Here is a 14,315-nt window from a genome sequence, read left to right on the forward strand (position 1 = left end):
TTGCCCTTAGTAAATCAACTCTAATGTCTACACAATATGTGCTTTTTCTACATATCCTTCAGATAGCATCTAGCCAGTAACACACTTCCTTTACTATGGTGGCAATGCTCACCTGCTGTACTATACCTAAGGAGGAGCAGCATTATCATCCTTGGACAGGAAGTGTGTTTAGGAATACAGAACACCTTCCCCTCTCCATCTAGTATGGGGGGGGGGGGGGGGGGTTCTCTAGGTCGCAGAAGTGTGAGGAACTCAGACTTCAGTGTGGCAATGTGCACATGAAGCTACAAACTAAGTGAATTTCAGACAGGATCAACAGGTATTTTTTTGCACTTTTCAACAGATACGACAAAATGCATTCAATGACTGAAGTAATGGTCCTTCCAGGTAATGAAAGGACAGCGTAGAGTAGTAAGTATAAAACAGGACATCTATTTTGAGACCTGGCCACACACACACACAGATCTTCCACACATGTACCAAGCATAGGTTTCTAATGATTGCATAGCCTACCTTACACTCCAAAATGCTCAATACACATAAACACTCAAAGATATTTTTGGAAACCATGTGCACCATGTTCAGAAATTAGCATGGGCTACAGTGTTGTTGAGGCTCCTTTTTTTGCATATGTGTGGAACATATATACTTACATTGTTCCATTCCGAATGTAAAAATTGCCCTACTTGGAATCCATCTTTAAGAGCATCAATATGTGGGCCAATGATAAAAAAAAAAATCACCCGATAGGCATGTGTTTCAGTTTAACTGTTTATACATGGCTCACATCTAAATTGTAAATCAACTGGCCAATCTATCTGAATATTTGTAATATACCTGTATCAGATTGTGAACTTTCAGGTAATGTGCCATTTCCAGCATCAGAACCGATATTCTTCAACACAGGCATCTGACTGCCTCCTTGTGTTACTCTTTTCAGTCACAATGTCAGATGTAATGACTTGAGATGTACTTTTATCTTCTGATAGAAAATCTTTATTGATGTTCTGTGCTCTGGAGTCCGAATCCTGTACTTTATATTCTTTGCTTTCAGTGTCATCCACTATTGTTTCATTGGATGGATCCTGCATCTTATCATCTGACTCATTCTTTGTTATGTCCCCCAAGCACCCTTGAATATTGTCAATGGGGGACTTTTCTTCAGAATTCTCTAAATTCTCTGTCATCATCTCGTCTGATTTTTGTTGGGTTTTGGCACTCTCTATACAAACTTCTGATAAGTGCTTCTTATCAACTGTCTCTGGATTCTCTCGAGCCACATCTTTTACATTGTTTGTAATCCTGGATTCTCCATCTATTGTGTCTACAGAGTCTGGCTGACTTGTATGGCCTGCTCCTGTGCATGCTTCTTCATCTATGATCATCTCAGTACTGTGTTCAGAATCACTTGGGGGATTGTCTGTTGTTTCCCTTTGTGTTGGAGTATCATTGATCCCCTGTATTATGGCTTCTGAACTCTTATCATCAGCCTCAGAACTTTGCCTTGGAGATTTTTCAGGGACGTTCTCAGCTAAGTTGTCTGAACTATTTTCTTTAAAATTGCTTTCTGTTGTGTTTTCCACATCCTTGTGTTCTGTTGACGCTATTAAATCTTTCTTTATTGTGCTTTCCAAAATGTCATTTGCTGATATTTTGGGTTGTTTGTCATGTTCTTCATCAGGAACATCTTGAGTGGGATCAGTTTGCACCTCCTCAGATGAAGCACATGAGTTGCCATCTGTGGAGGAATCCTGGGTGTCACTTGTCATAGAAGACTGGGAGCCATTCTTACTCTTCTCTTTTCCTGGTGGGGAAATACTCTCTCCTGGGACTACTGAAGCCATGAAAAAGGAATTTGTAGAACTTATAGGAGATGAGATCATCAGAGAGTTTCTATTACTGAAATTGAGAATTGAATACTTAATATTAGATTACATAGAAAATAACATTTTAATTATAAATCATTGGTAAAGTATCTCAAAAATGAATTCAGGTATTGATTTTTTTATTCTTAAAGAAAACCTTTGCTTGGAAAAATACCAGGAATGCCAAAATTTTAGTTACTTATCTGTTTCTGGATTTAATACTTTGAGCCACTAACCTGAAGCATACATTGAAATGTAAGCGAATAGTGAATAACATACTTGTTCTAGGTCAGTGACTCAGAAAGTATTGATGCCACTGGATCAGTATGACAGCCAGACAGCAAAAATTGTCCTTTTAACTGACAATTGTGTGGTCGTACGACACTGTACCAAAACAAAATTGACGTTCTTTTTTCCCCACAAATAGAGATTTCTTTTGGTGGTATTTGATCACCTCTGCGGTTTTTATTTTTTGCACTATAAAAAAAAGGGCAGTAATTTTGAAAAAAAAGCAATATTTTTTACTTTTTGCTATAAAAATATCCCCCCCTCCCCCAAATAAAATAAACTAATTTCTTTGTCAGTTTAGGCTGATATGTATTCTTCTACATATTTTTGGTAAAAAAATCGTAATAAGCGTATATTAATTGGTTTGCGCAAAAGTTATAGCGTCTACAAAATAGGGGATATATTTATGATATTTTTATTATTACTTTTTAAAAATGTATTATTGTTTTTACTAGTAATGGCGGTGATCTGCGATTTTTATTTGGACTGCGACATTGTGCCGGACAGATCGGACACTTTTGACACTTTTTAGAGACCATTGACATTTATACAGTGATCAGCGCTAAAAATAGCCACTGATTACTGTATAAATGTCACTGGCAGGGAAGGGGTTAACACTAGGGCAATCAAGGGGTTAAATGTGTGTCCTAGGGAGCAATTATAACTGTGGGGGGGGGGGTGGGTCTGCCTGGAGGAGGACACCGGTTGCTGTTCATACTTAGTATGAACAACAGATCAGTCTCCTCTCCCCTGACAGAACGGAGATCTGTCTGTTTACATTGACAGATCTCCGTTCTGTTTCTCTCAGGAGCATTCGCGGGATCCTGGTGGACATCGCGGCCACCAGGCATGCGCATCGGCTCTGTCTTTGGGCCGCGGGCGTACCCCTTAGTGGTCTTAAAGCCGTTGATGTACAGTTATGGTGATTTGCTCAGGAGAGCCAACCTGCCGCAATATAACTGCGGCGGCCTGTCCTCTAGTGGTTAATTCATTTTTAATTATAATACATACAGTTCAATTATTTATTTATTACAGGCATTTATTTAGCGCTGACAATTTATACAGCACTGTACATAAATCCCTGTAATCAAGAAGCTTACAATCTGAGGTACCTATCTCACGTGCATACATAGAGGCCAGTTTACGCAGCTGTCAGTCAACCTATTAGCATGTTTTTATAGTGTGGGAGGACACCCATGCACACAAACTCCATGCAGAGTGTCTTGACTGGAATTCTAATCAAGGACTCAAGTGCTGCAAGGCAGAAGTGCAAACTATTAAGCCTCTGTAAATAATTTCCAGTCTACTTACCTGTCCATACTTAACAGTATTGCTTATATTTTACCGCCTAGACGAAATACTTATGTCACCAGTTAATTCAATGCTGTATGCACTTAGTAATATGATTTCTAGAAAGAGTAGAATGATAACTTTTGCCATAACACCTGCAAACAAAAAATGTGAGCAAGTAGTTGCTAATTGTGACTAATTTTGGCGTGAAAAAAGAAATATAACACCTGCTGTAAGTCTAGGTTCACATCTATGCATGCACTAAAAAAGTGTATAGATGTGAACCTAACCTAAAAGAAAAGCATGCATACCAACTTTTCATGCTGTATGCATTGCTGAATTCAGTTCCATTCAGTAGAAATGATCCCCACAATTCTGCTGGGAAATCAAAATTATTTTCATGTTGATCTCCTGGATCCCCTGCATCCTTTGCTGGTTCCTTCTGCTAACCTTCACTTCACTACAGGACACTGACATTTGAATGGAGAGATGTAGGCATTGTGGGGACTGACAGAGGTGAGTATACATTTTCTTCTGATAATGTGAGACAGTGGAGAAAATCTCCTCCAAAACATTTGTCACTGGAGTGAATATCCTCATTGAGATAATTCTCCTCCATTCCAGTTCTGGCTTCAACTTTAAATTTGGGGTTTTCTCCTATTTTGATCTTGGAAATAATGGGCTTCCAAAGGGAAACTAAAGTTACCTAGGGAAAATAGTTTAGGAATAATTCATATAACGCCGCGTACACACGATCAAACAAGCGGGTGGAAAAGTCCGGCAAACTCAAGTCCGCCGGACAATCCCCCCATGTGTAGCCTCCGGCATACTTTTTTGACCCGAAAGTACGGCGTACTTAGAAAGTGGTTTTACACTCCAATCTTACCACCGGACTCGTATTTCGGCGGACAATCCGGCCGTGTGTGTGCCAGTCCGCCGTACTTTTGAAATGAGCGGACTTTTCCCGCCCGGAGAAAAGTCCGCTCATTTCGAGCGGGTCTCCAGGTAGGCGGGGCCAGCGAAGGATACGTCGCTGGCCCCGCCGCCTGGTATGGACTTAAAGGGGAACCCCAACGCCGAAAAAAATTGGCGTGGGGGTCCCCCCAGGTCCACATCAGACCCTTGTCCGAGCACGCTACCCGGCCGGCCAGGAAAGGGGGGGACGAGCGAGCGCCCCCCCTCCTGAGCCGTACCAGGCCGCATGCCCTCAACATGGGGGGTGCCTTGGGGAAGGGGGGGCCGTGCGGCCCCCCCACCCCAAAGCATCTTGTCCCCATGTTGATGAGGACAAAGGCCTCTTCCCGACAACCCTGGTCATTGGTTGTCGGGGTCTGCGGGCGGGGGGCTTATCGGAATCCGGGAGCCCCCTTTAATAAGGGGGCCCCCGGATACTGGCCCCCCACCCTATGTGAATGAGTATGGGGTACAATGTACCCCTACCCATTCACCTGTAAAATAAAGTACAAAAAAAACACAACACACAAGATAAAATAGTTTATTGCACAGCTCCGGGGGTCTTCCGTCTTCGGGGGTCTTCTCGCCGGACTCCTCTGCTATCTTCTTGTAGCTCTTTTACTAGCGGAGGAGCCCGGCTTTCTTCCTCGCCGCCGGCCTCTTCTTCCGACTTCGGGGGTCTTGTCCCCCTCTTCAGTTCTTCTGCCAGGCCACCGCGCCTTCTTCTAGCTCTTTTACAGGCGGTGGCCCGGTCTTTTGTCGCCGCCGCCGCCTTCCGTTCTTCTGTTCTTTTCTTCTTCTTCTTCTTCTTCTTCTTCTTCTTCTTCAGATGTTGCCTCGCCGAGTCCTCCGCTCATAATGACGGGACCGGGCACGCAGTGACTTATATAGGGACAAGGGGCGGGGTCTTTGGTTGATGTCACATGGGTTGATGTCACATGGCGACAGTCCCAGCATCCTCCGGGACTGTGACATCGTAAGGGGGCGTGGTCACCCTGTGACAACAACCCATGTGACATCAACCGAAGACCCCGCCCCTTGTCCCTATATAAGTCGCCGCGTGCCTGGTCCCCATCATTGTGAGCGGAGGACTCGGCGAGGCAACATCTGAAGAAGAAGAAGAAGAGAAAAACAGAAGAACGGAAGGCGGCGGCGGCGACAAAAGACCGGGCCACCGCCTGTAAAAGAGCTAGAAGAAGGCGCGGTGGCCCGGCAGAAGAACCGGAGAGGGAGACAAGACCCCCGAAGTCGGAAGAAGAGGCCGGCGGCGAGGAAGAAAGCTGGGCTCCTCCGCTAGTAAAAGAGCTACAAGAAGATAGCGGAGGAGTCCGGCGAGAAGACCCTCGAAGACGGAAGACCCCCGGAGTTGTGCAATAAACTATTTTATCTTGTGTGTTGTGTTTTTTTTGTACTTTATTTTACAGGTGAATGGGTAGGGGTACATTGTACCCCATACTTATTCACATAGGGTGGGGGGCCGGTATCCGGGGGCCCCCTTATTAAAGGGGGCTCCCGGATTCCGATAAGCCCCCCGCCCGCAGACCCCAACAACCAACAGCCAGGGTTGTCGGGAAGAGGCCCTTGTCCTCATCAACATGGGGACAAGGTGCTTTGGGGTGGGGGGGCCGCGCGACCCCCCCTTCCCCAAGGCACCCCCCATGTTGAGGGCACGCGGCCTGGTACGGCTCAGGAGGGGGGGTGCTCGCTCGTCCCCCCCCTTTCCTGGCCGGCCGGGTAGCGTGCTCGGACAAGGGTCTGATGTGGACCTGGGGGGACCCCCACGCCGATTTTTTTTGGCGTTGGGGTTCCCCTTTAAGTCCATACCAGGCGGCGGGGCCAGCGACGTATCCTTCGCTGGCCCCGCCTACCTGGAGACCCGCTCGAAATGAGCGGACTTTTCTCCGGGCGGGAAAAGTCCGCTCATTTCAAAAGTACGGCGGACTGGCACACATACGGCCGGATTGTCCGCCGAAATGCGAGTCCGGCGGTAAGATTGGAGTGTAAAACTACTTTCTAAGTACGCTGTACTTTCGGGTCAAAAAAGTATGCCGGAGGCTACACACGGGGGGATTGTCCGGCGGACTTGAGTTTGCCGGACTTTTCCACCCGCTTGTTTGATCGTGTGTACGCGGCGTTATATGAATTACTCCTAAACTATTTTCCCTAGGAAGAAGTGCAATAAACTATTTTATCTTGTGTGTTGTGTTTTTTTTGTACTTTATTTTACAGGTGAATGGGTAGGGGTACATTGTACCCCATACTTATTCACATAGGGTGGGGGGCCGGTATCCGGGGGCCCCCTTATTAAAGGGGGCTCCCGGATTCCGATAAGCCCCCCGCCCGCAGACCCCGACAACCAACAGCCAGGGTTGTCGGGAAGAGGCCCTTGTCCTCATCAACATGGGGACAAGGTGCTTTGGGGTGGGGGGGCCGCGCGGCCCCCCCTTCCCCAAGGCACCCCCCATGTTGAGGGCACGCGGCCTGGTACGGCTCAGGAGGGGGGGTGCTCGCTCGTCCCCCCCTTTCCTGGCCGGCCGGGTAGCGTGCTCGGACAAGGGTCTGATGTGGACCTGGGGGGACCCCCACCCCGATTTTTTTTGGCGTTGGGGTTCCCCTTTAAGTCCATACCAGGCGGCGGGGCCAGCGACGTATCCTTCGCTGGCCCCGCCTACCTGGAGACCCGCTCGAAATGAGCGGACTTTTCTCCGGGCGGGAAAAGTCCGCTCATTTCAAAAGTACGGCGGACTGGCACACATACGGCCGGATTGTCCGCCGAAATGCGAGTCCGGCGGTAAGATTGGAGTGTAAAACTACTTTCTAAGTACGCTGTACTTTCGGGTCAAAAAAGTATGCCGGAGGCTACACACGGGGGGATTGTCCGGCGGACTTGAGTTTGCTGGACTTTTCCACCCACTTGTTTGATCGTGTGTACGCGGCATAACTATCAGTCCTGACCCTGTGGGAAAGTGGACCTTCCACTTGGTTCCATACAGGTCCATGTGATTGCATAGAAAACACATCTCAAACACCCATGTACACTAGCCATAAACTAGGTCTATACTAAAGTATACCAAACATCTTCTGCAAAAACATCTATGACATTTCCATATCGTTTACTGTAATCAAAATATACCTTTTAACACCTTTAATGACAAAGACTTTATTGGAATGCTGCTTCTCCAGTTTGCTCATCACGTCATATAGCTCATGGTTTAGCTGCAGGTAAGATGATAAGATCAGTGTATTGATTAAAAACACTAATCATTTATAACCGTGCAAAATGCATTGATTAACAACAAGCCATAACATCCAGTCACAGACAACCTTAATACATTCCATTTTCACCTTCACATTGGGGATCATTTACTATAACTGGAGAGTGAAAAATGTGTTTATTATTTTTTTTTTTAAATGTATTATTGTTTTTACTAGAAATGGTGGTGATCTAAGATTTTTATTGTGACTGTGACATTGTGCCGGACAGATCGGACACTTTTGCCACTTTTTAGGGGCCATTGACATTTATACAGCGATCAGAGCTAAAAATAGCCACTGATTATTGTATAAATGTCACTGACACAGAAGGGGTTAACACTAAGGGCGATCAAGGGGTTAAATGTGTGTCCTAAGGAGTGATTCTAACTGTGGGGGGATGGGACTGCCTGGAGGAGGACACTGATCACTGTTCATACTTAGTATGAGAGAGAGAGAGATTGGTTGCTATTTCTGTTTCTAGTGACCTTTATGCATTCAAGTAAAACTATTCTATACCATATACCACCATTCTATACTATTCTATACCACACACTGCCCTGGATTCAGATACAAAAATCTCTGGAACCAATACCTTACTCATCTCTTTATAGAAGACATCCCTTAAGTTAGATATGTTCTGGAAAATGGTCACATAGCATCCAATTCGACTGCAATAAAATCAAAAGAAGGAGGCATTAAAGTAGAATTATGGCCTGCCACAAAATATGCACTGCAGATTTTTAACATAAGGCCATCTGCACACAAAGTTTTCTCTTAGTCCCCCTGGAATGTCACACAAATACCTGTAAATCCATCTAATGCAGCTTCCTGTAATGGTGCGGTAGTAAAGCTGCACTGCTGCAGGATTCAGAGCAGCATTGTTGCTCTCCTGAAGGCTGTGTATGCCAGGGACGTGCAGTCAGGGGAGGCAGGTGAGGCAGAGCCCCTGAACATAAAAGAAAAACATTATCGAGCTTTGAGGGTTGCAGCTCGGCGAACTGGGGTAGGTAGCCAAAGTCCAAACAACCTTTGGTTCCGGAAATACCGGCTCCTTGCGCAGCCTGTCATAAGCTACATACAGCGTGGCCAGTTTAAATACAAGCTGTCACATGCTGTTTGCCGCATACTTCTTGTCAGAGGCACCGGGCTCAATGGACAGCTTGGAGCCTTGGACCAATGGTAAAGCACCATTGGTCCAAGCTGTACAATAAAAATGCTGCATTGGCTGTTCTCCTCTCACTGCAGTGTCATAGAAGACAAATGCTCTCTTCCAGCCCAGCCCTCTTAACTACAAGGAAAAAACATAGGTTTATGAGTATAAGGTTTAAGGTATAAGGTTTCAAGCTAAATAATATATTATTATGCTATATGTTATAACATAATAATTTATTATTTGTCTATTTACTGTGAAATTACTGGTTTGAAGTTATAGCTTCAAACTTCAGTAATTTATCCGTTAAGCCACCTGCTTGGGTCGTTTTTGAAAATATGGTAAATTACCTTAAAAACAATATATAATAATTATTTGTATATTACTTACTAAACATAGGTTCACATTGATGCGATTTGGCATGTAATTTGAAGTGTCAAATCGCATGCCAAAAAGACGGCTATTCCCAGCAATGGCACTGTCGGAATCGGTGCAATGCTGACTTTGCAGCGCCGCACTGATTCCCAAAAGTAGTTTCTGTACTACTTTTAGGGACTTTGGGTGGGATTTGTATAGACATCTGTGCAGGAACCTGCAAAGATGTCTGTCAAATTGCCTCCCAAAGTCAGACTGCATTGCCGGGTTGAAATCGTGCAAGTTCAGCTGAAGCCACTGTGCTGCAGGAGAGGACACCGGAGCCACTGCCCACAGCTGCCACCCATCACCTAAGTTCTGGACCGACCGGTGGACAGCAAGCGGGGGGTTGGGGGGGCAGTTCCTGCCGCTGGCCGCCGGGGGGAGATGGTGGTTGTTTGCTGCTCCCCCAAAAGAAAAAGCCACCAGCCGCCACTGGTTTACACTCCATTGCCCTCCCACAAGTCCATTTACATCGACTGCCCATTGAGGGTCTGCCTGGAAAACAGACAGGTGGACCCCATCAGACGGTCCATGTGAAAGGGGCCTTATTTGTAAAGATTAAAGTGGATTTAAACCCGATTCATTAAATTTGAGCTGGGCACTCTATCTGCAGTGTTTTGTTATCTCTCTTCAAAGCACTTAGTCTTTTAGGGAGATGTGTTTCATCTCTTCACTGGGTATATGTAAGGGTTTACATCCATTTTAACATATGGATATATGCTGTAACCAATTGCAAATAATCAGTTTAAACCTAATGCACAAAAATTTTTATATTGTGTTCTGTGTCCATATTACAATGAGCAAACTGACAAAACTATAGTGTATTTATGTACTCCATGGTTATCTCTCGCCTTGACTACTGCAACTCCCTCCTCATTGGCTTACCTTTAAATAGACTATCCCCCCTTTGGTCCATCATGAATGCTGCTGCCAGACTCATCCACCTTACAAACCGCCCAGTGTCTGCTACCCCTCACTGCCAAACCCCCCACTGGCTGCCACTCGCCCAACAAAGTCAATTCAAAACACTTAAAATAAGTTATTAAGCCATCCACAACTCTGCCCCCAGCTACATCAGTAGCCTAGTCTCAAAATACCTACCTAATCCCAAGACCTTCTACTCTCTAGCTCCCTCATCACCTTCTCCCATATCCGCCTCCAGGACTTCTCCCGAGCCTCCCCTATCCTCTGGCATTCTCTACCCCAATCTGTCAGACGGTCTCCAAATTTATCTACTTTTAGGTGATCCCTGAAAACTTTCCTCTTCAGAGAAGCCTATCCTGCCTCCATCTAGCAACTGCACTTCTATTTTCTCCATCAGCTCAGCCCCCCCCCCCCACATCTATTATCCTTTTGTATAACTTGACCCTCCCTCCTAGTTTGTAAGCTCTAACGAGCAGGACTCTCTGATTCCCCCTGTATTGAATTGTTTTGTAATTGTACTGTCTGCCCTAATGTTATAAAGCGCTGTGCAAACTGTCGGCGCTATATAAATCCTGTATAATAATAATGTACAGTTGACATCACGGAAAAAAGAAATGAGTTAACAAAAAACATAATTCATATGGATTTATATATCATTATTAAATTGTGTAATTAAATAAACTTAAACATGCACTAATTATTAAAGTATGCATAGTCTGGCAAGGATATTAATACAGAAACATATAAATATTAACAGCTGACAAAACTCAATTCAGACATATTAAACTAAATGCTATGACTTTTTTAACCACTAGATGTCAGCAGTAGTTTAGTTTAAAAGCAAACGTTTTGATAATACACTAAAAAGTGTGCAGTGCATGTGTAACTCATACAGAAAATTCAAATAAATACATTGATGATTAAATTAATTAAAGTGAATCAATTCTAGTGAAAAATAAATACAGTGATAATTAAATCAATTACAGTGCATCAATTCCAGTGCTGATTAAATATCAACATAAGAAAAACATAAAGTACAAAAATGCTCTAACACCACTGTTTAGCAATAAAAAGCCCCATGAAAGAATCCATAAAAAGTGCAATAAGTATGACTCTCAACATAAGTAATCACCCAGTTTTCTAAATAGAAATGTTTTCAGTTGAACATCAGCACGACATCCCAAAGTATGCACAAAAAAGTTGGGACTTTGAAAGTGCAGAAAGCCCCCCCTGGAATAACTAGTCGTATACCATTTGAAATTATGATGTACTTTTATTAGATTAATTAAAAAGTGTCTCAAAACATAAGACACAACATAAAAACATAATGTACCAGCATCATACTACTAGGCCCCATACATTCCCCCATGTCTCCAAAGGGTATATAACCTGCAGTAACTGAACAGATACAACAATAATATCCAAAATTAAATCAGCCTGAGGAAATGAAGCCAAGGAGACAACCACAACTCAACGCGTTTCTTCTTGTTGGCTTCTTTAGGTTTTTTTTTTTTATGAAGGGCAGATAGGTAGGTAGAGATGCTGTAAGAGAAATAGACATACATAATATACATTCATAAATATACAAATTAATTTATTAAGAATAAAGGTATACATGTAAAATAACCACTTACATTGAGAATATATTGGTTCTGGAGTACCCAATAAGGGCATAAAACACACTTTCCCCCAAGCACTGTGTGTGAATCAGGTGTCTGTTCAGACATCAAACGGGCAAGCAGGTTAGCCCAATGGGGAGAAGGACTCTCACCAGAATGAGCCAAAAGGAGATCCAATACACAGGAGTAGACAATTTACTGTCGCCATTCGACATTCAAAAAATTGCCACTAAAAGGAAAAATAGAAGGGTAAAAAGACCCCACCATACTATTTACCTCCATAAAAATGGCAGCAAAACTATTGAACAAGCTTATCAACCAAACATACCTAAAGGGCAGTACCAGTTCAATCTAAGCATTTGTACACACGGTCGGACATTCCGACGGAAAATGTCCGATCGGACCGTGTTGTAGGATAATCCGACTGTGTGTGGGCTCCATTGAACTGTTTCCATCAGAATATCCGACGGACAAAGTTTTAGAGCTGGGCTATAAATCTTTCCAACAACATGATCCGATCTGACTTTGTCCGATTGTGTGTAGAGAATTCTGATCGGACAAAGTGCCACGCATGCTCAGATCAAATTCCTAGACCAAAGCTATTGGCTACTAGCCTGAACGTAGTCCCATCATAACGAAATAACGTCACCACGTTCAGAACGATCGGATTTTCCGACAACTTTGTCCAACCGTGTGTATGCAATACCGGTTTCAGACAAAATCCATTGGCATTTTGTTGTCGGAATGTCCGACCATGTGTACAAGGGCTAAGAGTACAGAGCTAAAATAAGCTTCCATGACCAAGATGAAAAGCACGGTATAAAAATCTGGAATAACATAAAGAAATATACTCATTTCAATTTTAGCATAACCGGTTTAACCATGTTATTAAACGGAGCATAAACTGCCATAAACATACCGTTTTTTCCTATAAGAAAGTTCCCTTTTCAACATAAATAGAAACCTGGTTGTGTGTTGGGAAAATACCTCCTAGCAAAGACCCACATCAGGCAGTGCTCAATACCTTTTTTACATAGAGTGGGAATGGCGCCAAAATTGTCTTCCTATGACGCCAGCACTGGCGCTGCTGAATATGCTGCCGCACATGCGCGGTAATGGTGGAACGTACGGCTGAAGCCAAACAGTGTACCAAGACAGATCCCTATTACACCAACCAACCGTAAGGTGAACGGAGGGGTCTGGTCACTGGGGCATATTGTGCCGCCATGTCCCACCATGAGTCTAAGTATAAATCAAATAAATCTATTTACATTTAAAGAATGGCAGTGTTACAGAAGTCCTATGTATATAGATGGAGATACTGCCCTCTACTTGTGCAATATATGATTTCCCTATTCATGATGTCCACATATATAATTACTTAAAATTGCCGTCTGGTATCTACATTCAAGCAACATACAAAAAAGATACTATATATTCATATTCACGATATCACAAGGATCAATAATTCTACTTTATAGACATTAAGCCATGTACTGACAAGAAAAAAAGGGGGGATAAATTGAACAAAGTTACACCGATCATAGAAGGTACAAAATGCAAAAAAGGGCATCTTTGATGAAATAATAAATGAAGGGTAGAAATATCCCACCCCAAATCACTCTTATATCAATCAGTACCTGAATGATGAAAGAACTATGGACTCACATATTCAATGGTCCTTATAAATTGGCTAACCTTGGACCCTCCAAACTTATGACAAAGAATGGAGGGAAACAGGTGTTTCCCTCCGTTCTTTGTCATAAGTTTGGAGGGTTTGGAGGTGTTTCCCTCCATTCTTTGTCATAAGTTTGGAGGGTTCAGGGTTAGCCAATTTGCGAAGACCATTGAATATGTGAGCCCATAGTACTTTCATAATTCGGTAAGGTACTGATTGAAATAAGAGTGATTGGGAGTGGAATATTTCTACCCTTAAAGCGGTGGTCCGTCCACTGCTGAAAAAATTTAAAACCAGCAGCTACACATATTGCAGCTGCTGGCTTTTAATAATAGGACACTTACCTCTCCTGGAGTCCAGCGATGTCGGCAATGCAGCTGATGTTTCCATCAGCTGTCGGGTGCTGCCGCCGCCATTGCGGGTGAGGGAACCCAGCAGTGTTGCCTAACAGCTTCACACTGGGAACCCTACTGCACATGCGAGAAGCTCCACTCCCCTCTCCTACTGGCCCGGCGACAGGGGGGGGGAGAGGAGGAACCAGAGCCATGACATCATTATCGAAATCTGTGGCTCCCAGAAGTGGGAACAGGATACTTGTCAAAGACAGGTATCCTGTCCCCCCTCCCCCCTGAAAGGTGCAAATTGTGGCACTGGAGTGGGGGAGGAAACATATGAGCGGAAGTTTCCCTTTTGGACAGAGCTCCGCTTTAATTTATTATTTCATCAAAGATGTCCTTTTTTTCATTTTGTACCTTTTATGGTTGGTGTAACTTTTTATCCCCCCCCCTTTTTCTTGTTTGTACATGGCTCAATGTCGATACAGTAGAATTATTGATCCTTGTGATATTGTGAACAATACATAGTAACGGTTTGTG

At 43.9% G+C, this 14,315-nt stretch overlaps 1 protein-coding gene across 4 annotated transcripts in view; it reads right to left on the reverse strand.

Annotated features, from left to right (window-relative positions):
* BIN2 (bridging integrator 2) overlaps positions 1 to 14,315 on the reverse strand; it is a 117,822-nt gene that overhangs the window by 8,293 nt on the left and 95,214 nt on the right. For all 4 annotated transcript variants that reach the window (XM_077483691.1, XM_077483690.1, XM_077483689.1 and 1 more), the window contains 3 exons: positions 8,245 to 8,320; positions 7,531 to 7,613; positions 838 to 1,899 (listed from right to left, as the gene is read on the reverse strand). In XM_077483691.1, the coding sequence (XP_077339817.1) occupies positions 882 to 1,899; positions 7,531 to 7,613; positions 8,245 to 8,320 (1,177 nt within the window). In that variant the 3' untranslated portion in view covers positions 838 to 881. The remainder of the gene's footprint in view (positions 1 to 837; positions 1,900 to 7,530; positions 7,614 to 8,244; positions 8,321 to 14,315) is intronic.

The sequence above is a fragment of the Lithobates pipiens genome, unplaced genomic scaffold (assembly GCF_037356315.1).
Source record: "Lithobates pipiens isolate NorthernLeopardFrog02 unplaced genomic scaffold, aLitPip1_a1.2 Scaffold_16, whole genome shotgun sequence".
NCBI classification, from domain to species: Eukaryota; Metazoa; Chordata; class Amphibia; order Anura; family Ranidae; genus Lithobates; species Lithobates pipiens.